Genomic DNA, 27310 nt, shown 5'->3' with positions numbered 1-27310 from the left:
TTTACTGAAATAGATTTATAGATTTATAAATTATCTCAAACCTCAAGATAGCCTTGGATCCCATGAGACCCGAACACTAACCTTTAGATAATTTTGCAGTCTCCACCTCAGAAATCAAGTCATGAGGACTTGGAATGAAATCTCTCCTAAAGTCAACCCATCTGTGCATTTTGCACAAAAGTTAACACCAACTGTAAAGATTATTTTCACCTGATAAGACCTTGTGATGAAACCTGTGCCAGCTTTCAAAACTGAAACCAGCTAAGTCACAAAGGACGTGCAAATGAGAAATTAAATTCTGCATGAAATGAAAAAAACCCATCTAGGACACTTCAGAAACAAGTCCCTGTGAGTTTTTTTTTTGAGTTTGGAATATTTCCACTTATTTCTGCATGCTCCCTGCCCTGAGTCCACCAGTACTACCTATCATGTGGATCAATGCATGACTAACCTGACACCATGTTCCTGCAGGTGACTCACACACCTGTTGAATCATCGACTGTCACTCTGTGCTAATGTCATTACAGCATGACCAGTGATGCAACACCTACATCATCCAGTAAATTTGATTTTCAATCGACCTTTACTGCGACCATCACGCCAAATCAGCGTAAGATACTGAGGAACCTATTACAAGAAATTAGATTAACAGTGCGTGACACAGGAAAACATAATTGACCCGTCATTTCATCTCATTTCACTCTGCCAGGCCGAGCTGCTGGCTGTCTCCTTCTCAGAGGAAGGGGGGGATATTATTTTTCTGAACTTAAATCAAAAACAGATGAATCCACCAGAAAAAAAGTGAAGAAAGAGGAGAGAGGAATAAAGAACAGAAGAAACGTGTTGCTGTCGGATTAAAAAGGCTCAGAATCACTTAGTTTGATAGAAAAAGCTTCTGTTGAGAGTTTGAGCCCCCTGTTCTTGTCAGCTCTACACACTCTCAGACAGATGGATGAAAGACAAACACACACTCCTAAATGTCACTCTCAAGCACTTATCTGCTACTCAATTTAACATTTTACTGTGATTACAAGCAAACCTTTCCCTGACGCTGCTGTCGTTCCTGGTTCTGATTCCTCCCATGATCTCTCTGACAAAAGACAGCCAGCGCTGCATCCAGGCAAAGGGGGGATGATGAGGTGAAGGAGCAGGAGTGTGACTGATGGGAAAGAGATGGAGAGAGACAGATGGAGCATGTGAAGAGGAGCCTGATAGGCAGAGGGAAGACAGGGATCAGGAAATGAGGGAGAAGAGGCAACATGTTGGGCTGTGTTGGTGGCCTCAGCTTCAGATAGAGCTCTTTGCTGTTGACTAAAACGCCAGAATTCATCTTAAACCTCAAAAACTAAACTAAAGGAGTCGGTTGAATGTAGCGACAGCAGGAGCTGGAGGAGGTTAGGAGATGACCAAAGGTGGAAAGGTCTCCCTGCAGAGCTGATACTTCTCACCCTTCAAACTCTTCCTCCCCCTTACTTCTCATTTTCTCAGCTGGTGCCAGTCTGCAGCCTCCCCCACACAGTCTCTATTACACACTCTATTTCTCACCTCCCTCTTTTTTTAGTTTTCATCCACCCTTCACCACCCATTTCCCTTCCTTATCCGCCACTGTCCTCCATCCTCTCCTCCCTCTCTGCTCATTTTCCTTCCCAGCTGTGAGGCTCCGCAGCCCTGAAGCTGTCTTTGTTCGACTTTCTTTTTCCTGCAGGAGGCTCAAAAAGGACAAAAGCCTAAATTTTAATGATTCCTTTCACAGACGATGATAGTTTTTTTCTGACATTTCGCTGCATGCTTCGTTGACACTCTTTACAAAAACCCAGAGAGCGAATCACAGATTTTAAGACAAACCAGAACAGGACGTGGTTTTGGGTCTCACTGTGGTTTGGTTTCATTATAAATACATTTATATGTTTCACTCCCTGACAGAACTGTGATCCTCCTCTTCAATGATCTGACGTCTTTGTGATTTACTGAAACTTCAAACTGAATGTCTTCAAAATGTGTCTCACACCTGTTTCTCCTCCTCAGGTAAAGGAGACCTGATTGGCTCAGACTACCTGACGAAGGAGCAGGTGATAAAGACCAACGCTAACGTGAAGGCTCTGACGTACTGCGACCTGCAGTACATCAGCCTAAAGGGCCTCAGAGAAGTGCTCAGACTCTACCCTGAGTACGCTCAGAAGTTCATCAGCGAGATCCAACACGACCTCACCTACAACCTGAGAGAGGGCCACGGGGCTGACGTGAGTACATGCTGATTTGGAGACTAGGGAAGATGCTGTTTCAATCATGGAGGCAGATTTGTCACCCGCGAACCTTTCTTTCACTATGTTCACAACCCACCAGATCTCTCACACACACTCTGTGTATCAAAAGGAAAATGTCTCTAGCGCTAATGGATGGCCTGAGGAGAAATTCACCTCAGGAGAGGTCTGCAGGATAAAAGCTATGCATGACCTCTCCATGGCTGCTTTAATATTCACACACAGATCTCTGCGTGCATCACAATCTGACAACCCAGGCCTTGAAGTGCTTTTTCTCTGAGCACACAAACACACCGCCTGCACTGCTGGCTGGTGCAGCAGCAGCAGAGGGAGAAAACATGGGGACGAGAATAGCTCAGTGTTGCTGTTTGAAGCTGTCCTGCTTCTAAAAATAGTGCAGGGGGGAAGCACGGGCTGTCCCTGACTGGCTGAGTCCCCCGCAGCTGCTGCTAAGATTGGATCCTGCTGGATATAAATAACCCAGCCAGCCGAGGAGAGGCGAGAGGAGGAGGAGGGGGAACTCTGGCTATCCTTCTGTTGTGCTCTTCTTCAATTCCTCCTTCTCCACTGCAGTGCCGTTTGTTTCTCTGAGGCACGGCACGTTTTCTGCAGAGTGTGAGCTGGGTGCTAATGTGCAAACGTGTGCACATATCAGCGTGTGTCTGCAGCAGTATCAAGACAACCAGCCTCTCCAGATGCCTGAGCTGCTGCTGTCCATATCTCAGGTCTGGGCTGCAGATGTCCATCCTGCTCTTGTATGCAAAACCCTTCTGGTACCCGAAACCCAGGAGAGTGTGTTTGCATATGCATGTATGTGAGACAAGGCCGCAGGAAAATGGAAATCATGCCTGTGGATATCACACCACCTTGTTCAGTAAACATATATTTGAGTGGCAATCACATAGGATGAATAATAGCATGGAGGGAAGCATGTGTGGACGTGATCATAAACACAAATCATGGAGCAGAGCTCTTAAATTGGCTAAATGGCACCTCTAGAGGTAGTTTGGAGATCTGCAACGAGTGTTTAGGATGCTTTGAATATGAAAAAGAAATGTCAGTCATTCATAAATCCTGAAAGAAGTATGCAGACATTACTTAAATAAAACATGTGCATGCAGGTTTGAGAAACTTTTGATGTTCCTGTTTGCAATCTTGTTAAAAAAGAGCTGCAAGAAATTCTGTGTCTTTATCTGAATTGCACCTTAATCAACATGAAATCGACTTCTGCAGATCAGAGTTTGCAGAAAGGCTGGTTCAAGTTGGCTTTATTTGACTTGTGATTAAAACACCCCAAAACTTTAGCAGAAAAAGCAAAGAAAGAAAAGAGATTATTAGGGTTGAGGTTGTCGTTCACTGGAGCAGGCACTGAGTGCTTTTGCAACTTTGGAAACAAGCTTCTTTTAATGAAAATATTTTGCACATTTGAGTTTTTTTTTTCTGAAAAACAAATATTCCAAGGAGCCGGCATTATTAGAAAAGTTTCATAACCTCCAGCACAGAGCGGGCAGGGAGTAAGGAATTGAAATATCAGGGTACAAAATGCTGCAGACGTTTGCAAAACAGGCATCAACGTTTGTCAGAAGAGATGAGAAAACAAAAGATCTGTCATCTGCGGAGAAGTTCTACTTTCTGCTGACTCACAGTTTGCAGGCCAACTCTCTGACCTCTGAGCCTTTGGGAAAATAATGCAACATATGAGACAAACTAGTTAGTAGGGTGCTCTGAGGTTTCCTGCAGAAACAAAGAGATATTAAAGTTTGCCTGGTATTCTGCTGCACCAGAAATATAACAGGGAGGAGAGCATATTGCCTTCACATGTATATGCAGTGCAAGGAGACACACACTCACACACACACACACACAAATCCAAAATGCATAAGAAAAAGAGCACTTTGTTCATGTTTATCCTTGCAAGTATACTCCCCTCGTATACATCCATTTACATGCTTGCCTGCACTTCACTTTTATGTCTGCACGCAGCCCGACTCCATCACACTTATTCACACAACTCAAGCACACCCACACATTCACACACAGCTGAGCACGTGCAGACACGCGGCAAGAGCACACTTATCACGCCCCCGCATCGCACAGCACTCCTTGGTTTCCTCCAGAGCTGCGAGCTAAGATTAGAACAAGAGAGCTAAAAATACATTACGGTGGCACGGGAGGGGGCGTGAGGAGGAGAGGAGAGGAGAGGAGGGCAGTGGGGGAGGGGGAGAAGAGAGAGAGTTTGCTGAGCAGGCAGGGATGGAGGGAGAAGAGGCTTGATTAAAGGGAAAGGGGAGAAGGGGAAGCGGAGGGGCGTTGGCTTGTCTGCATGATGAGATATGAAAAACATTCATTACTCACTGCAGCCGCTTTGTGTTGGAAAAGGAAGATGGTTTTATTTTGGAGGAGGTGCAGGAGGGAGAAAGCTGCTCGATTAGTGACTTCATGTGACCATGGAGGTGCAGTCAGACTCAGTGTGGTTAGTTTTAGATTTAATGAGAATGCAGACAGAGTCTTCTTTACCCTCATATCCCTCTGTCTCCTCTTCATCACTGGGGGAAACTTAGATAGCTGATTGTTGTGACTAAACTGCAATTTATACACCACATTTCTCTAAATGCATTCCTGCACACGTGTATCAACCATTCACTGGGTTTTCCAACGCAGCAAAGGAAGTCACTTGTCACTGATTGGAACTCCAGAGCTGTCATCACCTGACTGGCTGCTACAGATGTCTTCAATCAATTTGGCTCAAATTTTGTCTCTGATTACAGTAACTGTGTGTTCTCTTTAAAAAGACTGTGATTTGTATTAACATACAGCTGCCACAAGATGGCAGTAGCAAAGATAAGTGCGCTAAACTTTAAACTATGTATTTAAGTGAACAGTTCTGCAGAGCAATGAACATTTTAGAAGTTTTAGTTTTAAGCATGAGGCTGCAGGATGGTTTACAAACCCAGGCTTTCACAGTAACTCCCTCTCACTCCCTCCTGCGGAGCAAACAGCTGTTATCGTACACAAACATATCCTTGGCTCTTGTTTTCGCAGTGTGCTCTGTTTTTGAACACGTCCTCCTTTAAACACAGACTTCTGTTTTGTTTTTCGCTGATCCTTTCTGGAAGTTTCAGCGACCCAGCATCAACACCGAAGTCAGCCTAAATTATTCAGTTCATAAGCAGGGACAGGGCTGATGGCGAGCAGGGGGGAGGTAGTGTGGCTACAGGGGGAGTGTGTGTGCGCATGTGTGTTGGTGAGAGGGAGGAAAGTGATGAAGTGAGACACAGCAGTCTGCATTAAAAGTAGGATAACAAGCGTCGTCTGGCAGAGACGCAGACTGAGATGTACTCACTCAGAATTAAATGAGGAATAATTGGATCCTAATTTCTCTCTCTGATTGGTCTCAAACCTTTCATCCTCTAACTCAATCTCTCCAGGGCAACAGGGAAACTTTAGGCTCCTGATGTCCTCATGTGTTGTTGCTTGCTATGTCAGTGAACTGAGAAAGTAAACTTCTACTGCGGTTACATCTCGGAGCTGCAGGCCTGCAGGGACGCAGCTGCTCGTCTTTACAGAGCATGCTTCAGTCTGTGCAGAGTTTGTGAAAGTGTTCCTCACTTATTAATGGATAAGAAATATTTCATTTTGGACATGTTGATAGATTAAAAAGTACACAGACTGCAGCATGAGCACCATCTATAATAAAAGATGAAGTAGCTCTGTGAAAATTTGATCTAACGTTGGCTTTTGTGGCCCCTGTGGACAAGAGTGGAATGACTGTTCATGTAAAGATGTTTATTTTTCTCTAGTTTGGTTTTAACTTGAAGGATGCACTTTCTTTCCACTGCAAAGGCCATACAAGAGTAGAAAACTAATTTTGCATCTCGTTTTGACTTCAGTTTACACATTTTTGTTCTTTTAATGCCAACTTTGCTGGAAAAGTTGAAATATAAACATCTCAAATGTGGCTCCACCATAAAAGCAAAGTCATGAGCCAGATTCACAGTTTACTGTCTCCTCCAGAGACATGTCTGGTGAGTTTCTAGCCACAGATGATGAGAGTTTTGTGAAGGTTCAGACACTTTTTGTTCCTTTGTCAAATCTCTTTTTTATCATCTCGCTAATTTGTCTTCTGTGTGTCTGCCTGAAGCCTTCTTCAGAAAACTCCCTCCTGATCTCACAGTCTGACTGAATGTGAAGCGTTACTCATTAAGCATGTGAGGGGAAAAAAAAAGAAGCTAAATACAGGTAAATAAATAAGCTTTCATGCATCCTGCAGTAAATTTGTGTCAGCTCATACCGTTTGGTTGCAGCTGGAGAAAATCACTGATTGACTTTACACACAGAGATTGAAGAGTGATCACATGATACAGTAAACCGACAACAGTCAGGTGCATACGGGGCAAACACATAAGCAATGACCAGAAATCTTGCAGCTGAGAATGTGAAGCAACGTTTCTCTGTGCAGTTTGGTTAACCAGAACTATCTTGCAGGCGTTGGTCTCTCCATGATATTTCACGCACAACTCATCAAAAAATGGAGAATGGTACTGATCGTGAAAGATGTGTTGACATGCATCAAACATTTCATTCCATGTTAGACTTTCATCAGTGCAAGGCAGCACAATAGACGACATGAGACGTCCTTCAGTCTTATTCGGATGGTTAAGATTTTGTCTGCTTTGCCTCAAAACTTAAATGTTTCCCCTCCAGAGGCCAGGATTATAAAACAATCATTAAAAAAAGCGTTTGGTTGTTGGTAATGAATGTCTTCGCTCACATTTCTGTGAATGGAGAGGATGCTGAGCTGTGCTGTGAGTACAGTACATCAAATATTCAGTCATAGAAAAGATACAAACTCTGGAGTCTGTCTGCCCCCTGCTGGAAGAACAGAGCCCTACACTGTATTTATAGACTGATACACTTGTTTCTAACCTCTCTGCTGCTGTGAGATGTGATGCCCCACTCTGCTCATAAAACATTATTATTAGTCCGTGTTTCTCTCTCTCAGGGAGATTGGGAGAGTAATGGCGGCCTGGTGAAGAAGCTTCCCTCCATCCGTGAGGACGAAGAAGGCGATGAGGATCAGAACTCCGTGTCCCACGCTCCTCGCTCTCCTCTGCGGCTCAGCAGGGGACTCAGCTCACCTCTGCGCTCCCCCCTCCTCCCTCCCAGACCTTTCCGTGCCCCCTCTGAGCACACCCGGCCTACCACCCTGCAGATTCCCGTGGTCAGCTTCAGCTGTGCTCCTCCTGAACTTAGCCCCAGGTATTTCATGCACTCTGTGTGACCAATCAGAAAACAGGCAGAGGAGAGAAACTGCTGCTGAGGTGTCTAGCTGCCATGGTAACCAGCAGGTACAAAGCTGCTGGTTCACATCAGGTCTGGCTGCTGTTAGGAGGGTGTGAAGGTTTCATACTGGATGTGAGCACATGCAGAGCGAGTGTGCACAGATTAATGATGGAGGGTGTGTGTGTGCAGCTGAGTGTGAACAAACCCACTGAGAGCTTCATGTTTTCCGGCAAGCACACATGCACACACACACACATACACATAATGAGAGCAGCAACAGTTTTTCTTCCTCTCCTCTGATTTATATTCTTTCTCCTCTTAATCTTTAATCCCTCTCTCCCTGCACAGATTCGTGGATGGCATCGAAACTGAGAGCATCTCCACCTCATCGCAGAAGTTTGAGTTCAGTCCTAGCATGTCTCCTGCAGCTGCGCCCTCCCCATACCATGGTACAGTAATATTAACAAACACATATTCTTTTGCTTCTTTTATAAAGAGCCTACAGCAAAAGCATCTGAATCAGTCAGACTTCAGTTTTGTGACCAACTAGGTTTACACAAGAATGAAATCTAAAGGGAAGCATGTTGTCTGAAGTTGGATCAAATGTTGGGAAACTGATGCAGACATTTTTTGTCTTTTGTGCAAAATAAGTGCAAGTCGCAAGTTGCAGTTGGCGAAAGTCACCCACATATTTTGCATCAACGGCACACACACAGTCAGATGCATTGACTTCGCATGATGTGATAATAGTGAAGTTAGAGGCTTGAAAAGAGTCTGTGTTACAGCTGGAAGCTGAGGAGCAGGAGTGGTTCTCATGCCATGAGGTTTCGGTCTCTGTGCTTCATCACTATCTTCGTCAGGTTAAATTTTTTCCTGAATATTACTTGTAGAAATGAGGATACCTGCGCAGTTAGTCAGTGCAATTATCACTTTAATGAGCTTTAATGTGCAGCACATTAAAGTTAAAACTGTGATGACTAAGTGTGCAGATGTTCTTTTTTCTACCTCTGATAATTTCACAATGTCCAGGTTGTACGTTTTATTCCCACATATTTTAAAAATTAGTTGTGAGCAGTAAAAAATGATTTTACTCCAAGTTAAAAGCTGAATAAAGAGATAAATGTTTAATCTAATCTGCTAAAACAAAGGATTTATCAATCTGGTATCCACGGGCAGTTAGTTTAACAGTTTGGAGAGCCTAATTATCTGGTTTGCATTAAAGAAACTTAATATATGAAGGAGAAAGAGCATAGAGAGATTCTTGTCCAAGCAGTCTCCACCAGCTGGGGGTTTCCTGTGGGGGTTTCCTGTAGATTTCTTAAAGGTCATGTCTGAGTTTTAGATGACACTTTTTATGTTTCTGTGGCTGCTCCTCAAGGATTATTATTGATGTGTTTCTATTTGTTGCATGCAGGGAGCCGGGATCACTCTGAGATCAAGCAGAGCGTATCCAAACTGACTGAGGAGGTGAGTGCTGATCTATCCTGACAAAAATGATGCTCCCTGATTTCTGAAAGCTATAATTTCTCTCAGAGCAGCCCTCTTTTTCTGAAAAACATAATTTGGTGTGTTCCTGACGGAGAAGCTCAGGTGAAGAAAACAGACATAACGATCAATTGAGTCTCCTTGTGGCCCAAACCTGCCTTTGTCTTGTTCTTAGGTATGTATCTGTGTGTTAATGCTGTGTGCGTGTTTTTCTCTCTTTTAAAGATGAACAGTCTCTCCAAACAAGTCTCTACGCTCAGTCAGGAGCTGCAGGAAATGACGCGCCTCCTCAAGCCCCTCCTCCAAACATCTCCGCCGCAGCTAATCTTGATGAACATGATGCCAAATTTAACCCCACCTCCAAGCAGTGCCAGTCAGTTATCAACGAGCACCTGCCTCATGGTGCCGCCCCCTGCCACGCCATGTCCCCTGCAGAGGCCGGACACTCATTCCCTGCTTGACAGCGGGGACATGGAGGGGGTGGATCTGCCGGGATGCCTTCTGCCCACTCCTCACTCAACACAAAGGCCTAACTCTTCATCTTCATCCTCCCCTCAGCCCGCATCCAAACCTCAGAGCCTCCACTCCATCTTTTCACCCCCTGAGGACAGAGCTCCTAAGGGGTCCCCGGTCCCACAGAGTCCCCATGTCTCCCCCAGTAACGGGGTGTTTCCCCTGCAGGACCAGCCCCCTCTGGTGTCCCGCACTCCTTCACCCTCTCTCTCTTTCTCCATGTCTCTGTCCTCCTCCTCGTCTCTCTCCCCCTGCCAAGGCCCTCATTCGTCCCAACCTGGCAGCTGCACCAGCCGAGGCCTCCTCCCTCCACCTCCCTCCCAGGACACACCTCCCCCGCCCTCATCCTCCCACTGCTCAGCTCCCCCCTCCCTCACAGCCTCTCCTGGAGACTTCCGGCTGAGGCCTTCTCCGTCTGTACCTCTTGTTTCTCCCCTAGCTTCCTCCCTCCACCCCTCCACCCAGTCTCTCCCCGTGTCTTTGGACTCTTCAAGGAGAGCACAGGGGGACACCCAGACTCCACCTTGGTGCAAGTCCCAGCTACACTACAGGGAGGCTAACCCTGTTACTCCCGCACAGGAGGTGGAGATGCAGGAGTGGGGAGGACAGGAGGGGAGGTCCTCCACTGAGCACATCAGCTTCATCGATGAAGAGGAACCAGGGTTATGAACGAGTAAACTGAGCGAAGTAAAGGTGACGAAAGGAGAAGCATAGAAAAAAGAATCAGAGGATCAGAGACAAGAACAAGGAGACATCGTCTGCATGAAATGACACAAAGAGGAACAAAAAGGCAGAATAAAGGAAAACAGGTGACGAGAAACGCTCCTGTGAGGCCGCGACTGGACGCAAGCCGTCAGCAAATCAGCATGAAGGCGTGTTTTACTTTGCTGATCTGCCAGAGCGACAGCAGCACACCGAATCAGTCCTTCAGTAGCATCAGTCGCCCTGCAGCTGCTGGGAAACACAGCACCAAGAAACATCTTTCAGGCTGGTTCATTTCATTCGTAGAGCTCCTTTCAAAGTTGAGTTTTACAGATTAGTCTTCTCTTCAGAGAGCAGGTTCCAACACACCTGAGCTGGAGTCAGACAGCTCAGGATGCTGCTCACAAACAAGGAAACTTGTCCTCAGTCTCTGTCACATCAGCTCACATCATGTGGACGGCTTCATCCTGGGATTACTGTTTTTTTAAGAGGGAGGAAGAGGGAAACACCTGATATCAAACCATATCCTCAATCATTCCTGTGCTTTTGTTTGCAAATGCATTTTGTTTTCTCCCCCTGTAACAAAGGTACACAGCTGAGGAGAAGTGCGCAGAAAAACTTGACTTTTTGGAGTTAGAAGTATGAGAGATGAGTGCCAAAGACTGAGGCAGGAAAAACATAGGGGAACTTTAAGAATCATAATCAGCAGCCATATATATCTGTGTGTGTCACCATCATGACTGTTTACAACCAGCCAATCAGATTGTATAGCAAGAATTCCCACATCACTTCTGAGCTTTAGCCATCCAGCCATTCGTGCCTTCTCCACACAGAGACATGAGACTCCACCACAGTCCTCACCTGTTACTTACAGGAGCACTTCTGGATCCAAACTTTGACTCAGAAAGCCATCAGTGTCACCTACAGAAACCATGTGCACCTTTATTCTAACTTATTTATTTATTTATATTATCATTGAGGCTAAGTGGTCTATTTTTGAAAGCAATGAGCATTTATTTTGCATGTTAGAGGCATCTGTCAGAAATGGGCTGATGGGAGGTTCAGGGTCTCAAAGCCATGTTTCCACCACAGACAACAAGCAGCCAGAAACTTTTTGAGAGTAAAGATCATTTTCACTGCAGGAATCAAGTTCTAAATTATCTACCAAACATACCATTTTACCCTAGAGGATTGTAATGCCTCTTAGCCATCGATTTGAATTCAGGTGCCACAGGAACTAAAACCTTTCAAGAGCACATACCTGCAATTTTTTTCAAGAACCAAGTTGAGATTAATATTTAATAGGAACAGAAACTAGGTGCGTTTTCTCTGTGGGAACTATTCTGAATTTAGTTTCTGTTACCATTTTGTACACTAAATGACAGGAGTGTTACATGTTTCTTTTCATAGATGCTGAACTTCATTTTGAATCTGAAGCTGGTCATGGCAAGGCGTACGGTAATTACCAATCAATCAGTCAGTCACTATTTGTTTAGGTAACGTTAAATCACAGCAAACTTAATCCTGGTTCTTGGTGACTTTGGTGGACACATAGCTTTGACAGAAATGGGATGCACTCCAGTCTGAGTAAAACTCACAGTTATTATGTAGCACACATGGAAACACACATTCTCTTCATTTCCAGCCCCTTTGCCAAACACTGAGCTTTATGCTGGTACAAAACTACAGCCTAACCTGAAAAACTACAGTACCCAGGCTCCTTTACTCCGGAGGTCTCAGGACCTCTGCACATTTATTTTTCTTTGAAGAGGTGTTTTTGTGCACCACAATACTGATAACAAAGACAGATTTCTGCTCTCTATTTTCTCTAACGGGACTACCTGGACTCTGAAAGACTTTATGAGCAGACCTCCTGTTGACGCCTGTGGAGTTCTGGTCTTGTTGGTTACTCTCGGATGGGTTTGAGGGCTTTTGGGTACGACAAAAGGATTTGACTCAAATGCATGACAGCTTTTTTTTGCATGAGGAATGTGCCTGCTTTTGAGCTGTGGAGACCAGACGGGTCTTTGATATGAGGCAAACTGCCCGCTCTGTTAGAGGCTGCTGGGATACGGACATGTTTTATTAATGACTGCTGTTACATAAAACTTTACCAGGATTATATACTGTAAACAATAAAGAAGTGTTGTTTCATAAAAACTCCAGACTCATGTGCCACTCTCGGGAAGCTTCTCAATGTGCAGTGCTTGTGATCTAGAAGATGAGAAATGTTTTGGAATAGCAGGTGTTTCAACTTTCATCAAAAACAACCACAGTCTGATGGTAGTTCCTCTTCAAAAGTCTCCTGAACTGTTACCATAAGACAGATTGATCCCTGCTGAGAAATAAGACACAACACAGAAGAAATCCTTCTTCAGGTCTGCATATATTTTCAGTGATAACATTCATTCTATCAGAGATTCAGTAAAGGTGTGAAATGTCAGGGAACAACACTCTAGAAATAACCTGATGAGAGAAGAAAATATTAGAGGGATGAAACAAAACATCGTGCTTGACTCTGCTGCTGTGGATGTACTGAGCGCCTCGTCCCCCAGGGTCCAATCTCACATTGTTCTATTCTCCAACATTTACTCTGCTCATGCTTGCTTCTCAAAAAATGCATCAAGTAAAGAGGCATACAAGCTTTTATCATCACTCCCTTTAGAAAACAGGAAGAGGGCTGCAGAGAGTGCAGGAACAGCAGCAGACTTGATTTGAATGAGGTGTGAGAACACATGCATCCTCTTATCTGCGGTGTTCTGTGTACTCATGCCTGTTAATTAGTAACCGGGCCGGTCAGAGTCAGCACTCTGGAACTACATTTCCCATTGGGATTATAAGGATGTCATTCAGGAGTGAAGTGAAGGCTCCAGTGCACACAGAACCACAACAGTGAGGAGAACCAAACTAAACCGGGAATTACATTTCTTATCCTATAATTCAGCTCCACAGACCATGAATCAGACTGCAGTGGATTCCTCCAGCTGTGCAGAGAAACATGGTTCAGAGACAATGAATGAAACAAACAGAGGATCAGGGGGAAAATAAAGATTCCAAAAATATATATTTATGCTTATTTTTATATATATTTATATATTTACGAGGTATGTATCCACAAAAAAACACCCAAAATTTCAAAATAGGCAGTCTGTGTTTTTTCTCCAAATGTGTCCTTGCTTGTGATGCCTTGAGGAAATATTACTAGTAATATTAATTAAGAATTAAAAAAATAAAACTGGGAACTGTCCAACAGCCCTGCTCATGAGTCAAGCCGCCGCGTCCAGTCCTCTGAGACCATCACACGTCCAAAAACATTGGACAGCGGCGCTGATTTTCAAGCTGCTGCACTCCAAAAAAAAAAGGAAAAAAACAAAGATTGCAAATCACAAAGTCCCGTAGGAAACATTTCACTAAATTGTTGAAAAGAAAAAAAAAATGAACCCCTCCTAACCGTTGATTTCCAAACAACCACGGTCCCAGAGTCTCCAAGACGGAGGTCTGGAGTGAGCACAACTGTTGAGGTGGGAGCTGGAGGTGAGGGAGGTGAAGGGAGGACAGCCACAGGTCCAAAGAAAAAAAGGTGTCTTTGTGCAACAAAACAAGAAACAAAAGGACCAACAGCAGGTGTCCTCCCTACGGTCGTTAGTGAGGCTGGCAGTACGGGACCCGTGTCCTCCGTAGTCACGCTAAGTACTGCTGCATCGCCGTCTTTGCCCTGAGAGAGAGAGACACCATTACTTCAACGTGTTCAGATACTGAATAACGGTGTGGTTGGAGTGTTCTGTGTGTTCATGCTTTTAATCTGACCCACCTGTCACTGAGGTTTGGGTCTGAGGCCTGGGTAAGTTTGTGCAGGATGTCCACAAAGCCCATCTCTCTTAGCTTGTCCTGACGCTCCTGAGAACCTGAAACACATGGCAGAGATACAGTTTGGGCTTGGATTAACAAAATCAGGTGTTCCGGGTTCCAATTTAAGGCTTTAAATATTTTTTTTTTCACACAGAAGAAAAGTAGAATTACCTCATCATTGCTAGCTGAAAGTATAATGTGCAATCATGCTAACCTAAAGACCGTGTCAGCTGTCACTCCTGCAGGTAATGCACACAAGGACAAGCTTTGACTTAAACTTCTCTGGACCCAAGAATCGGAGATTCTCAGTTTAAGCAAACCTTGTACATGTTATTACTACTTAGCATTCAAAACGAGATCTGCAACCCGAGACTCTTGTTTCTCTGCTGTTTGGTGAGCACACCTGAAGATTTTCAAATATTCCACACACTTCTCTTCTTTGTCCTCTCTCTGACCCTGCTCCCTTTCTCCTTGACTCTTTGAATTTGTGTGTTTTGTTACTCACCGTCTTCCTCATTCCAGATAAGGTTAGAAATGCAGAAGGTGGCAGCGAGCTGCAGTTTCACATTCGAATGCCCCTGCAGGAACAGCAAGTCAGAAAGATTACAAGCAAGAAGAACCAACACTAAAGCCAAGTGTAGATACCCAGCTAATGAAATAAGAACAAGAAACTGTTATCTGCTCTGTATGAAACCTTGTGATTTCTTTTTAAATAGAAAACTTATAGGAAGAGAAAAGGGCCAAGTGTTATAAAAAGCAGTACCATGTAATATTTGATTTTCTGGAGCATGTCGTCATTGGTCATGATGAGTTCCTTTGCTGTGTTGCCGTCAGCGATGTTGGCAAGGATGCACAAAGTCTGACGTATAAGAAAAAGTTGCACAATGGTTATTTAGACATTTTTATTTTTGTGATTCAGAAACAGAAATCTTTATGATGTGTTTCCAGCAAATACCACATCATCACACCATCATTCTGCAGCTGGGTGATAAATTCTGCCTGAACCAAAGGGGAGAGGGTCTCACCTGCTCTTTGACCTCTATGCTGTGCTCTGCCTCCAGGATGAGGGTCACTGCCTGCATGATCTGCTTCCCATGTGAGCTCATGATCTGGTCAATGTGCTGACAACACATGAGAGGAGAGCAGGAGAGAATCAGTATGCACGCTGGCTGTAAGATATCGGCAGAATTTATGCAAATTCAGCACAAACAAAGGCAATGAATACACAGGCAGGGTCAGAGAGTGTGGAGTGTTCAAGGTTGCTGCAAAAACTTTTCTGCAACATGCCATTAAAGCCCCCTCGGGACATCTGACCGTAGAGCCGGGCTGTGGCGGGAGCAACCTGCAAACCATTACTGTCTATTTATACACCTAAAAGGTGTAACTTCACCTCTGCAGGTGTTTCAGACTAAAATGTTTTTCATGGCGCGGATGTGAAATAGCTACAAGGCCTGACCAAGCCAGAGTCTGCACAGAATCTTAACATCCTGAGCAACATCATCAGGCTGCTATTCTACTTTGAATAACAGCACAGAATACTTTGTATGCTCACTTATCTTTAATATGCCCCGCTTTTATTCCTGCTGCTATGATCCCCCAAGAGGAGTGAATCACACTTTTCCCAAACCATTACAATCAGGTCTCAGCTTTGGCCAGGGTATGGACAAAGAATAATCCGCTGATTTCTTTCACAGAGTTCTATGTCCGGAGGATAAAATATGACTCCCAGTTTAATCATGCAAGTTCTAGTGTAGCATTAGTTGTATGTGAAATTCTGCAGTGATCGTGTTTGTACGCGTGTCTCTCTTACAGGGCGTGTTGACAGCAGATTCCTCAGCAGACCGAGCGTCTTCATCAGCACGTTGGTGTCAGGGTCTGACAGCAGGCGGAATAATTGCTCCGTACCCAAACACCGAACAATCTCCACCTTCACCTTCTGATCAGCCTGGAACGCCATGTTCTGAACACACACACAGGAAAGAATTAGCTGATGCTACATCAAATCCAAATTTTAAAGTCCTTTTTAAAGCAACTTCAGGGAACTTTTCTGTTAACAGTAAGTTCCACAGAGGCTTCACTCTGGGTTCCTTCATACCATCAAGGCCCAGATCCCGTTGACCCTCAGAGCTGGGCTGTCACTCTGGGTTAGACTGCATAGTAACTCGATCACCCCAGACTCCAGGATGGGCTGCAGGGACACAGACAAAATGTTCCTTAATAAAGGTAAAAGGCTCACTTCTCTATCTTATAGTTCATTTGTGTGTGTACCTCTTTGCTGGGTGAAAACTCCAGCAGTAGATTGCATAGTGTAGAGGAAGCCATGACCAGGACTTCATCTGGAGCGTTCTGAAGCAGCTATGTATAACAACAGAAAAATATTTGTTTGATATACTCTAAATATACTGTCTTCCTGTTCCTGTAAAGTTCATCCAGCCTCCGCTCACCTTCATGAGGGGTTTCCACACCGCATGGTCATGGAAGGAAGTCCTCAGCTGCTGAACCGACCGGGAGAGACTGTGGAGACACCTGCAGAAAAAAAACATGAGATAACAGAGACACATGGTCAGTTTATTCAAATATACACAGGATTTTGTGGAAATGTACAGAGACAGAGACCCTCATACCTGACAGCTGCCAAACGGACTTTAATGCTGGATTCTGACAGGCCGCTGACTATTCTGTCCATCATGTTTTCTGTTTCTGTGATCTGCATGGGACAAACAAAAAAGAGGGATGGATCAGAATATAAAAGAGTGTTTGCATGATTATAAATGCAAACAAACATACAAAGAAGGGAAAGGTCACCTTTTTCCGGATGTCCTCGTCGTTGGAGCCCAGCGAGGCGTAAAGTTTGAAAGCAGCTTGTCTCAGCTCGTGTGCGTGCTTCAGGTCGTGATCCAGCTGCAAAGGATGGAGCAGATTACTCCCAGCTTTCAACAAGTGAGAGCACTTTCTGGTTACAATAACTAATCCTTCTTTATGACACACTTTGATATGTTTATCTTAACGTTTATGAGCCTTATTGGCAGAAGACAAAAGTAGCAAATGGCTTTATCCAGGAGGGGAAGGGTAATTTGGTAATAGCTTGTTATAGAAGCGTAACAGGAATATCTGCACGCATAAAGAAGCGATCAATTCTTATAAATAATAGCCCCTGATTCACTTATTAGGAGCATTAAATGCTTTCATTACTTATAAGAAATGCTCGAGACATTGCTCTTGGGTTTTTAATGTTGTCTGTTGCTCTGTGTGGTTCACACTAAAATATCTCAGCAACTATTAGATACTCTCAACAAACATTCCTACTCTCCAGAGGATGAGACCCAACGTTAAGGTTCAGGAGTCCCACAGCGAGGTTGACATTTGTGGGGTTTTTTTTGGAAAAGTGAATACCATACATTTAAAACTGTCTTCGAAAACGTTATTTTTTGACTATATCCACTAATTACCCATAAATTGAGTGGAATTACCATCATCCTCAGATTAAATTTGGTTTTGCTGCCGATTATGAAAATTAAAATGTCCATTAACCCATATATGTTTACTTTTAAACACAGAAGCAAGAGAAATCCCTGCTGCACAGTCTTCACACTGTGATACTAGTAGCAGCTTGGATTCCGCTCATCTGCTTCGATGCACATCATTCACTTTGGATTTGACCCTGTCGATGTGTGCTAGACATTAATAAATCTGGTTTGTGCTGCCAGAGCCTCAGGATGGGATGCATATATCAAACCACCTCCAACTGTGGCTTGGATCCAATCTGAATCAGGTTTGTTGTTTTGACGAGCTGTTGGTCTGGCGCTTCTTTTCAACACTGAAAAAACACCACATGAGGAAAAACTGACTCACTCTCTTGATGTCGGTGATGGCCGACACAGAGCTGGGGTATTTGAAGTAGTCGGCCAGCATGGCCACCAGGTGGTCTGTGGTGCTTGCAATCCTCTGCAGCTCCACGTCAGGCTCCATCAGGTAGGCGAGAGTCTCTGCACCCTCCACTCTCTCCTCCAGCAGGTGCTCTTTACTGCACATCCGCACAAGGCACGGCAGGGTCTGGACAAGAGGTGACACAACTTTATTAAAAAGTGGCACTAAAATAAAACAAAAAATGATGCTAGAATAAAAAAAGTCTGCAAAAACTCCTGACCCTTAGTACTATGCAGCTGTCATCTGTCCTGATGGCGCCTGCTCGACACATGTACGTTAGACTGCAACAGAGATGAAGAAAAGGTTTGAGGAGAAAATGTAAGAAGTGGATATTATTACTGATCATAGCAGTTTGATGCCACCTACCATTTGGCTGCTGTTAGCTGCATTTCGATGGGTTGATCCCTTTGCATCATTCTAACAAATACCTGAGAGAGCAGCTCACCATCCACCAGCACTGAAACAAAACACAAATAACCTGGAGTTAAGAAGCAAAGCTAATCCAAGGAAGTAGAAGAAAATCAAACAAAAGAGGAGCATGCCCTCACCATTCACCAGTGTCATGGAGACCTGAGAGTTCTCATAGGCCAGGACTGAGAAACACTTTAATGCCTGCATCCGGACCTGGACTCACAGAGAGACATACAGAGGTTATAAATGACAGAAATAAAGCACAGTGTGAGAAGGCTGTCTTATCCAATTAGAGAAGTAAACAGACCCATATTTACCTTATATGAGGGAGAGATAAGTAGAGGAGCGATGTTTTGGATGGCACCATGGTTGAAAAGAACCATCTGGTGCTCTGGGGTCTAGAAGAAACAAACATCCAGTCAGGTCTGAATTTTATGTCTGAATACAAAAACACAAAGGACTCCACTGCATGTTGGCACCAACAACACAACAAATACCTTACAACAGTGGGAGAAGATTTGCGTGATGTACTCCTGGGTTCTTTGTGAGCGACTTAGTAGAGACATTAAATGAGGAATCACAGTGGGGTCCTGAGGAGAGTAAAAGTCATTTCAACACAGGAGTGCAATTACTTCTTGTTTTGTCAGAAACGTATAATAATACAGGATCATTGCACTGGGTTTATTTGTTGCCTGATTGGTGCATTTCTCTGTTTTTGTTTATGAGGTATTAAGTGTACCTTAAACTTGTTTTGTTTATGAAAGCCTTAACGTGATTATATTTAATTATATAGAAATACAATCAGCAAAAGTGAGTAACTGCAAACTGCTAAGACAATGTTTCAGCATGTGGGCCTATCCTAAAGCTGTCCTGTTTCTCATGCATATATTTCAGGTAAAGCATGCACAGGACAGCTTACAGTATAAAGCAGCTGCACAGGGGTGACCGGACTGATGAAGACCGTTCTGAGACATCGAAGACAAGCTTCAATGAAGATCAGATCTGGACACAGGAGACCTGTGGGGACACAGCACAGGTGTTATAAACTTCTCTGACATTTGCCGTCCTCTGCTGTGAGTATTTGCATGTATTAAAGAGTGTTCAAGTGTGTGTGTGTGTATGTGTGTCTCCAACCTTGAAGAAGGGCAGGGATGATGTGACAGTCCACCAGGGACTTAATGTTGTTTTCTGTGCCCATGGCCAGGCTGCCCAGAACCACGGCACACTCTGTTCGCAGCTCCAGATTGGACGAGCTCTGCTGCAGCAGGTATAGTAACCTGGAACAATTAATCACACATATTCACTGTAAAGAGAGCTCAGTTATCCCAGAGGTCATCAGTGAGAACAGTAAGTAAGGTTTAGTTTGACTTTATTTCGTTAAAACAATGCATATGATAAATGAAGCAGTGTATTCTTCAGAGCATGCTAAACTGGCTGAGGAACTTAGTTCTTCTCCATGCACAGCCCTGCCCTCAGGGCCTACATGTACCAAATGCAATGAAAGAAGCCACAGTTTCAGCCCAACTGCAATTTTTCAGAACAATTTAACAAAGTTAAAAAAGGGGAAAAAAGAGAGTGGAAATTTGTGCAGAAACATACCTCGGCACAGCTCCGAGGACGATCAGGTTGGCTTTCTGCTTGTTGTTTCCAATGACAGCATTCTTCATGTCACTGGAAAGAGATGAAACAACACAGATAAGGAACAATTTGGGCAATTGGAGGCAACTTTGGCAAATGCTATTTGCTAACCATAATATAATAAGACTACAGCCAGGAGTATAAAACATAAGTGTCACAATCTTCTAATTTTCTTCAAAGCCATGATATTTCAGCTTGAATTTTTCCAATAAAAACCTGCATAAGGAAAGAAACAAGGTGTAACATTAGGAATGGTTGGAGTAAAATGTGCTTCAGTGAAGGCATGTTGTGTTTTGTTCTAGATGCATTTCACCCAGTGTTCCCCTTCTGAGTTTCCAAACATTTTGTCGTTAAAAGATTATAAGCAGTCGTCTGCAGAACAGCAAGCTACATCAGAAGTTATGCAGAGTCAAGGAACACAGTGAAGCTATACATCTACCACATGAATGAGTCTGTTCATTAGTATTCACTCATTCTCTTTTCAATGTTCTTTTCCATGCTCTGTAACTGCCCCACATGATATCAAATGGCAGGTGAGTGAGGCTAGTGGAAAAGTACAGCTGGAGCAGGCAGTCAAGTCAGTCAGGTGGAGTGAAACGAGCCGTAACCAGAGCTAGACTCTTCCCAAGTTAAAAATAACGAAACAGTCCAAGTCCAGGTCACAGCAGAGAGTCAGGGAGAGTTTGAGAGTGACAGAGATACCAAGTCACAACGAAGAGTGAAATCATTTAGAAGTAGAGTGTCACAGACAGCCTGAGCATGTAAACACAGAGATCACGCTCACTCTGCAACACCAGCCATGTTTTCCACAGAATCTGTTCTCTGTGTGTCATTCAAAACAAGTGCTTTAATTTAAAAATTTATTCAAAGGATTGTGAGCGTGGACATTTCAGCTCAGGACTTACTAAATATTCATCAAGAAAAAAAATAAAAGTCTGGTAAAGCCAACAACTGTGCCGAATCACAGAGGCTGAATAAATCCACAAAAACCCACATTCCTCCAGAGAACTGAGTTTTGGAGCAGCAGCTATACCAAGCTGACTTCTGCTGCAAAAAGAATGATCTCAAACTGCATTACAATTTCAATGCATTGGTTAAAGGACTACAGAATACAGCAGGTGGTGACAGACTTACATGACTCCCTGCAGCACTTTCTGTGGGTCGGGGTCAAACAGTCTGTCAACATAATGGCGACTAGTGGCAGTAACTTCCTGAATGAGGACAGAGATAATGCAGAGATTAGTGATATAAAGTGAAATTAATATCATTTATTATATAAGTATACCCCATCCTTTAAATGAATTCCACAACAAACTGAAGCTAAAAAGAGTGAAGCCTGTTGGATACTTGAACGTGCAAGGAGAGGTTAGATCTTGCTTTATACTTGAAAACTCAGTGTTCAATGAAGAAAAATTAAAATTTGAAACAACACTACAATGACAGTTTTTAAAATAACCATTTATAGTTATAACAACTGTGGCAGGGCCCTTGAAAAGCAGTAATTGGCACCCTATAGCTACATGTGATGGGGGGAAACTTTATCATGAACAGCCTGAACTGGAACTTTCCACAGCACTCCAGGGGGACAAAACCTCACCCAGCTGATGACCTTCTGCTGCTACCACTGATTTCTGGTGTCTACACACTGCTGAAAAGGTGTTCAGAACATTCTGTTTGTACCTGCCTTTAATTTATAATGTGATGTTTATATTATACCTGAAAAAAAAGATCATCATTGCTACACAAACAACTGAGCTGCTTCTCCTCAAAAAGATGCCTTATAAAATGTGATCTGTGGGGGGAAAAAATCAGGACTTAATGTCAACATCCTCACTAAATTTAACTCACTTCGAGAGAGTTCAGTCGTGTTGTTGAAAAAATGAATTTTAACATCTGCATAGCTACACAGAATGACCATTTATATCAACAAGAATTTAGTGTGATTTACTGTGTTCAATAAGGGCCATACACAGTACAGCTGCTGGGCTAGATATAACCAGAGTTCATTTACATATGTGGTCCAGGTAAAGGGTCTAAAAATTCAAAACCTGAAAATCAAAGATAATGTATATTATTGAATCTCCTTCAGTTACGTTATGGTATTTCTTTGCATTGAATTGTCTTTTTTTCTTTAAAGCAAATGGATCTCGGGGGGTGAAGAAGAAGTATAATTTAGATAAATAATTTTAAATAAAGAGTTAGATAACTGCGAATCAACCAAACCGCTTCTTTGCTGAATGCTGCATAGAGTCAGAAAGCAGTTTGGACTCTTGTGTTAGCAAGGGCATACATGACTGAGCCGTCTACGTAAGCATGGAGATGAAACTCTGGCCAAATCAGGGGCAGATTATTAATATATTTCATACCATATTTTCTAAATTATATTTCACTGCTGTCACTTAATTTGGACCGACTGAAATCTCACCAAGAAGTAGGCTGAGAGTGAGTTATGTTAGCTTCGCTAATCAGGACCGCTAATGTAGGCTAACCTTAATAGCTAGCTCAGCACCGTGAAGCTCCTGGTTGACATTAAAATGTCAGAATACTGCATTTAAAACAAACTTCATCATTTAAAGCACTTTACAGGGTTTATAACGCGAGAAGCTTTCTTATGAGCGCACAGTGCTGACAGCACTCTCACTCTTAGCAATTAGCTGCTAACTCATTCCGAGTGACACTGACAGGTACTGAGGTGTTCGATTTTGTTTCCTTCATACACCGACGGGACGGGAACACAAATTGGTTGCATTCATTGCTCTGAACGTTCCCACCCACCCGGGCGAAGGCAGGATATAAATCGATGTCGTCATCAGCTACAGTGCTACATGCAAAGCCTTTAAGTTAGCTCACAGGCTAACAGAGGGCATAAATCCTCTGCAGTTTGACAGCTAATTGCTCCTTCGAATGACTGATAAAATGGTGATAGACGCTCTTTTTTGGGTCGGGCATGCTGAAATTTTCAGAATGCAACTTAAAAACCTGAGGGTGACACTCACAGATAGAACACTGATGCGGAGAGGGGCCTCCAACAAGCACGCCATCTCTCTTCCCCCGATCGAGCGCCCCAATCGGCGCAGCACTTTGCAGACACTCCGCCCCCCAGAGCAGCTGTGAGCGGCTTTTAAAAAGTAACTGCGGACTAATCACTCAGCTTCAAGCATCCGTTACAATCAGAACTGTTAGTAGTACTCCACTGGAAAATTTGGAACTGTCACTAGCAGCAGATATGCAGCAAAAAACTACACCGCTAAGTTGGCGAGCAGTCTGTCAGACAGTGGATTTGACAATGAAGTAAATGTTGTTTATCAATGTGACGTAGGTAGTGTTTCGCTGCACTAGATTCAGTCCTAAAATCTTCGATTTAATCTCAGGCTACCTGAAATAAATGCCAAAATACAGTCTATGAGAAATTCTGAAATTTACTCTCTTAACATATGGATGAAAACCTCCAAGGAAAAATAATGAATATGTGTTTTAGTGTGGAATCTACCGCTTATGCTAGAAGGCGGTTTGGTTGAATGACTGACATTATGCGCATGCGCATCCCACCACACAGACGCGAGGTGGGAAAATTCATCCTGTTGGGCTAATTTAAAGCAACAACATGAAACCCTGGAGACTTCTGTGAGAAAACTATGTATAGAGCTGCACATAGAGACTCTTCAATCCTTTATTAATCACTGTAAGTCGCATGAAACAATTATGTTACTATTTTGTAGTTTTTGAACGAGAATTATGATTCACAGCAAGCTATCCCAGATAGCAACGTTACATAGCATAGCTGGCTATCTCATATAGCATGTGCTATTTGTTTCTATTATTAATGTTGATTTGAATATGGTTGAAATAATCAGCTTGTACCATTTTATGTGAAAACAGTCAACTAACTGGCTGATATCCGCAGTAAACCAACCCGATTTGGCCAGGATCTATACCAATCCAAACCCGCTGACTGATTATCACAGGCACTTTTTGTTCGTACTTTCAGAAACTTTTGGTGCTGTTCAGGGCAGCTCTTAAGATGCACAACTACGTTGGAAGTGTTAAATCAGGACTTCTTTTTGCACCAAATGGCATCACAAGTTCTGCAAATTGTTCATGTGCAGTCTGTCTGTGTTGTAGTTACCCACAGGTATTTGGCAATTTTGTCAAAAGCATCTGCCAAATGAAACTACACCATTGCTACCATAGGTTGGTACACATTAACAGACTACCCTGACTTTAGAGTTTTCTGGATTTCCACAGTTTACTTATTCGGGACTCAGGATGAAGATTGCAGTAGAAGGCTGTTGCCATGGGGAGCTGGATAAGATCTATGAGACCATCGGCTACCTGGAGAAGAAAGAAGGGGTCAAAGTAGACCTGCTGCTCTGCTGTGGAGACTTCCAGGCAGTGCGAAATGAGGGAGACATGAAGTGCATGGCAGTTCCAGCCAAGTACAGAACGATGCAGACTTTTTACAAGTCAGTTTATGGTTTTTCTTTTCATTTTTTTAATGAAGTATCTAATTGAATTGAATATAGTATTAAATGTTCTTGTACTTTTTATAGATACTACTCTGGAGAGAAGAAAGCTCCAGTCCTAACCATCTTCATTGGAGGGAACCACGAGGCCTCGAACCACCTGCAGGAGCTGCCATATGGAGGCTGGGTGGCTCCAAATATTTACTATCTGGGTAAAAACAGAGTGTGGATCTAAATATCCCATCTACCTCTTTTTTACTCCTTTTCCAGGTCTGACTTGATGACTTGACTATATCTCCACAGGTTATGCAGGTGTTGTTCGCTACCGAGGGATTAGAATTGGGGGCTTATCTGGCATCTTCAAATCACGTGACTTTAGAAGAGGTGAGATTAATCTGCTCTGTAGGTTGAACTTGTGATGCACTTAATATGTGAGATGGAATCTAAGTATGATTGTTTACACAATATTTGTGCTCTTTAAGGTCACCATGAATTCCCTCCATATAATCCTGATACACTACGAAGTGTTTACCACATTCGCAACATTGAGGTGTTTAAATTAAAACAGGTAATTATCACAGAATCTTCTTTTTCTGTTCTGACTTTAAATATTACAACAACTGGAAGGTTATTACAATTATTCATAAAGCCAAATAGAAATCCGGGTCTAAACTACTAAATGCAGTTAGGTTAAGTATAAAACTGTTCAATGAATTGCATAAAAATATAATGACTAGAAACAGATTGTTTATTTATCCTCCCAAATAATTTTTATTTTTCTATAAGATTCAGATGCCCATAGACATTTTCATGAGCCATGACTGGCCTCGTGGAATCTACCATTATGGAAGTACAGCTGAGCTGTTGAGAAAGAAAAAGTTCCTGCGACAAGAAGTGGAGTCTAATAGTCTGGGGAGTCCTGCTGCTGAGGAGCTCCTGGCTCACCTCCAGCCAAGCTACTGGTTCTCTGCACATCTTCATGTCAAATTTGCTGCTGTCATGCAGCATCAGGTGAGAGATGTTGTTTCTTATGTTACTTTTGGTCTGCAGCTGTGTAATAAAATATATAAGGAGTCAATGGATGTGAACTCTCTTATCTACAGCCTAAAGGTAATTCACCACCACGTGTCACCAAGTTCCTGTCCTTGGATAAATGCCTCCCCTACAGGGAATTCCTCCAGGTGAGAAAAGGTTTTGTTCAGGATACACTGTGTGGTGTAGTATGCTGTGCTGATAGCACTTGTGTTGCAGATCGTAGATGTCCCAGAGAGACCAGGTTCATCTGAAGGTCTAGAGTACGATCCAGAGTGGCTGGCTATTCTGAAAGCTACCAACAGCCTGCAGAGGATCACCCCTCATCCTTGGAACCCCCCAGAGAATAATGGCCTGCATGAACGGTATACACATTGAAAAGCACATCACAACACAACACAACCAACACACCAGTAAGTCACAGCATGTGTGCCTTGATGTGCCAGAAGTGCTTTCACATATTCAACTGAGGGTCAGATATCAACCACTCACTGATCATTTCCTGTCGGCTGTTGAGTTGGAATTTGTGGTTTTTTGACTTTTGTAACTAGGTGGGACTTCAGTGCTTCAGAAGCAGCCATGATGAAGGTGGTTGAGAATTTCAGTGGTGAGCTCGCCATTCCAGACAACTTCAGCCGGACTGTGCCGGCCTACGATCCCAACAAGCCGCAGCCTAACGCTGCCCCCAGCTGCAGCACGAACCCACAGACCACCGAGCTCTGTGCCACTTTGGGACTCACAGACATCTACGCCCTGGCCGGACAGGGAGGAGTTATGGGCATCACTGGAGGAGAGGATGATGATGATGAAGACGGACAGAGTGTAGGGAGCGCAGACGAGCCTAGTGAGTACCCGACTGACACTTCAGGGTTGTCAAGCTCTTATAACCCAGATGAAATCACGATAGAGGAAGAGTGGGAGGAAGAGGAGGGAGCAGAGGATGCTGAGGGGAACTCTGAACCAGGAATGAAGGGAGAAAAGCTTTCTGATACAGCTGCAGGTGACATCCACACTCCCAGCCGTTTGGTCCTACCAAGACCAAAGTCTGATTTCTCCCCTCCTCAACTCCCTAACCTCATGAACCTCCCCCCTCCCTCACACTCCACGCCGGCAGTCCCCCGCTCTCATCCTGCATCAGAAAAGGAGGGATGCTGCGAGGAAGAGGAGGAAAATGTCTCAGCTGCCCGTTTCCTGAAGCGTACTAGTAATGAGAGTGGAGATCCCGACAGCAGAGGGACGACTCCTAGAATCAAACGCAGGAACCAGGTCATCTATGCGACTGTGGAGGATGAGGATGGTGAGGATTAGAAGGCAGGGGACACATCTTGTGGTGAGGAAGGTGAGGACTCATTTTCAACACCAGGGGGTGGATTCTGACCACCATCTGATTAAATTGTTAAACCTAATTTATCTTTTTACTTTAAAAACAGGGCGAGTTATGGTGTTATGAAATCAATGCAGTGCAGAATTTAGTTTCTCCCGAGCCGCAAATAAAAGTTCTTCTTTTGTTAACTTTTATACATTTTAATGAAACCAAGGATGTTTTATGATCTAGTGTTTTGAGATGTTTTTTTTGTAATTTACGTAAAGACATGATCGTTGGTAAAAGAAGCTGTAAATATTATTTTTTTAACACATCAATGACACCAAACAGCTGCACAGCCATCAATAACTCGGATCCAATAAATGGGGCTTTTCATGTCTTTTGTTTCACTCATTGAAGAAAGCAAACAGCATTCTGCACTC

General features: G+C 43.5%; 3 protein-coding genes across 3 annotated transcripts in view; 2 read left to right on the top strand and 1 right to left on the bottom strand.

Annotated features, from left to right (window-relative positions):
* Positions 1 to 12398, top strand: part of kcnh3 (potassium voltage-gated channel, subfamily H (eag-related), member 3) — a 113296-nt gene extending 100898 nt beyond the window's left edge. The window contains exons 11-15 of the mRNA XM_074694163.1: positions 2026 to 2240; positions 7264 to 7520; positions 7893 to 7993; positions 8959 to 9011; positions 9255 to 12398. Of these exons, the coding sequence (XP_074550264.1) occupies positions 2026 to 2240; positions 7264 to 7520; positions 7893 to 7993; positions 8959 to 9011; positions 9255 to 10211 (1583 nt within the window). The 3' untranslated portion in view covers positions 10212 to 12398. The remainder of the gene's footprint in view (positions 1 to 2025; positions 2241 to 7263; positions 7521 to 7892; positions 7994 to 8958; positions 9012 to 9254) is intronic.
* A 196-nt stretch (positions 12399 to 12594) lies between these two features.
* armc8 (armadillo repeat containing 8) lies at positions 12595 to 23364 on the bottom strand. The gene is made up of 22 exons (XM_074694164.1): positions 23066 to 23364; positions 21204 to 21280; positions 20031 to 20102; positions 19566 to 19708; positions 19351 to 19448; positions 18929 to 19021; positions 18749 to 18829; positions 18569 to 18644; positions 18387 to 18477; positions 18241 to 18301; positions 17946 to 18146; positions 16899 to 16994; positions 16718 to 16800; positions 16538 to 16619; positions 16362 to 16448; positions 16189 to 16281; positions 15904 to 16053; positions 15119 to 15214; positions 14857 to 14952; positions 14599 to 14671; positions 14056 to 14149; positions 12595 to 13959 (listed from the first exon to the last, which is right to left on the bottom strand). The coding sequence occupies exons 1-22, from the start codon at positions 23108 to 23110 to the stop codon at positions 13926 to 13928; spliced, it is 2022 nt and encodes a 673-aa protein (XP_074550265.1). The 5' UTR covers positions 23111 to 23364; the 3' UTR covers positions 12595 to 13925.
* A 229-nt stretch (positions 23365 to 23593) lies between these two features.
* Positions 23594 to 27267, top strand: dbr1 (debranching RNA lariats 1). The gene is made up of 9 exons (XM_074694717.1): positions 23594 to 23751; positions 24315 to 24532; positions 24620 to 24744; positions 24836 to 24916; positions 25015 to 25100; positions 25319 to 25543; positions 25636 to 25713; positions 25784 to 25929; positions 26116 to 27267. The coding sequence occupies exons 2-9, from the start codon at positions 24336 to 24338 to the stop codon at positions 26870 to 26872; spliced, it is 1695 nt and encodes a 564-aa protein (XP_074550818.1). The 5' UTR covers positions 23594 to 23751; positions 24315 to 24335; the 3' UTR covers positions 26873 to 27267.
* The last annotated feature ends 43 nt before the right edge of the window (positions 27268 to 27310 follow it).

The sequence above is a fragment of the Halichoeres trimaculatus genome, unplaced genomic scaffold, assembly GCF_033239565.1.
Source record: "Halichoeres trimaculatus isolate MK-OKI-2021-1 unplaced genomic scaffold, fHalTri1.1 fHalTri1_scaffold_19, whole genome shotgun sequence".
In the NCBI taxonomy this organism is placed as follows: domain Eukaryota; kingdom Metazoa; phylum Chordata; class Actinopteri; order Labriformes; family Labridae; genus Halichoeres; species Halichoeres trimaculatus.
The sequence above is the reverse complement of the archived record's forward strand: the minus strand, read 5'-3'. Positions and strand labels throughout refer to the sequence as shown.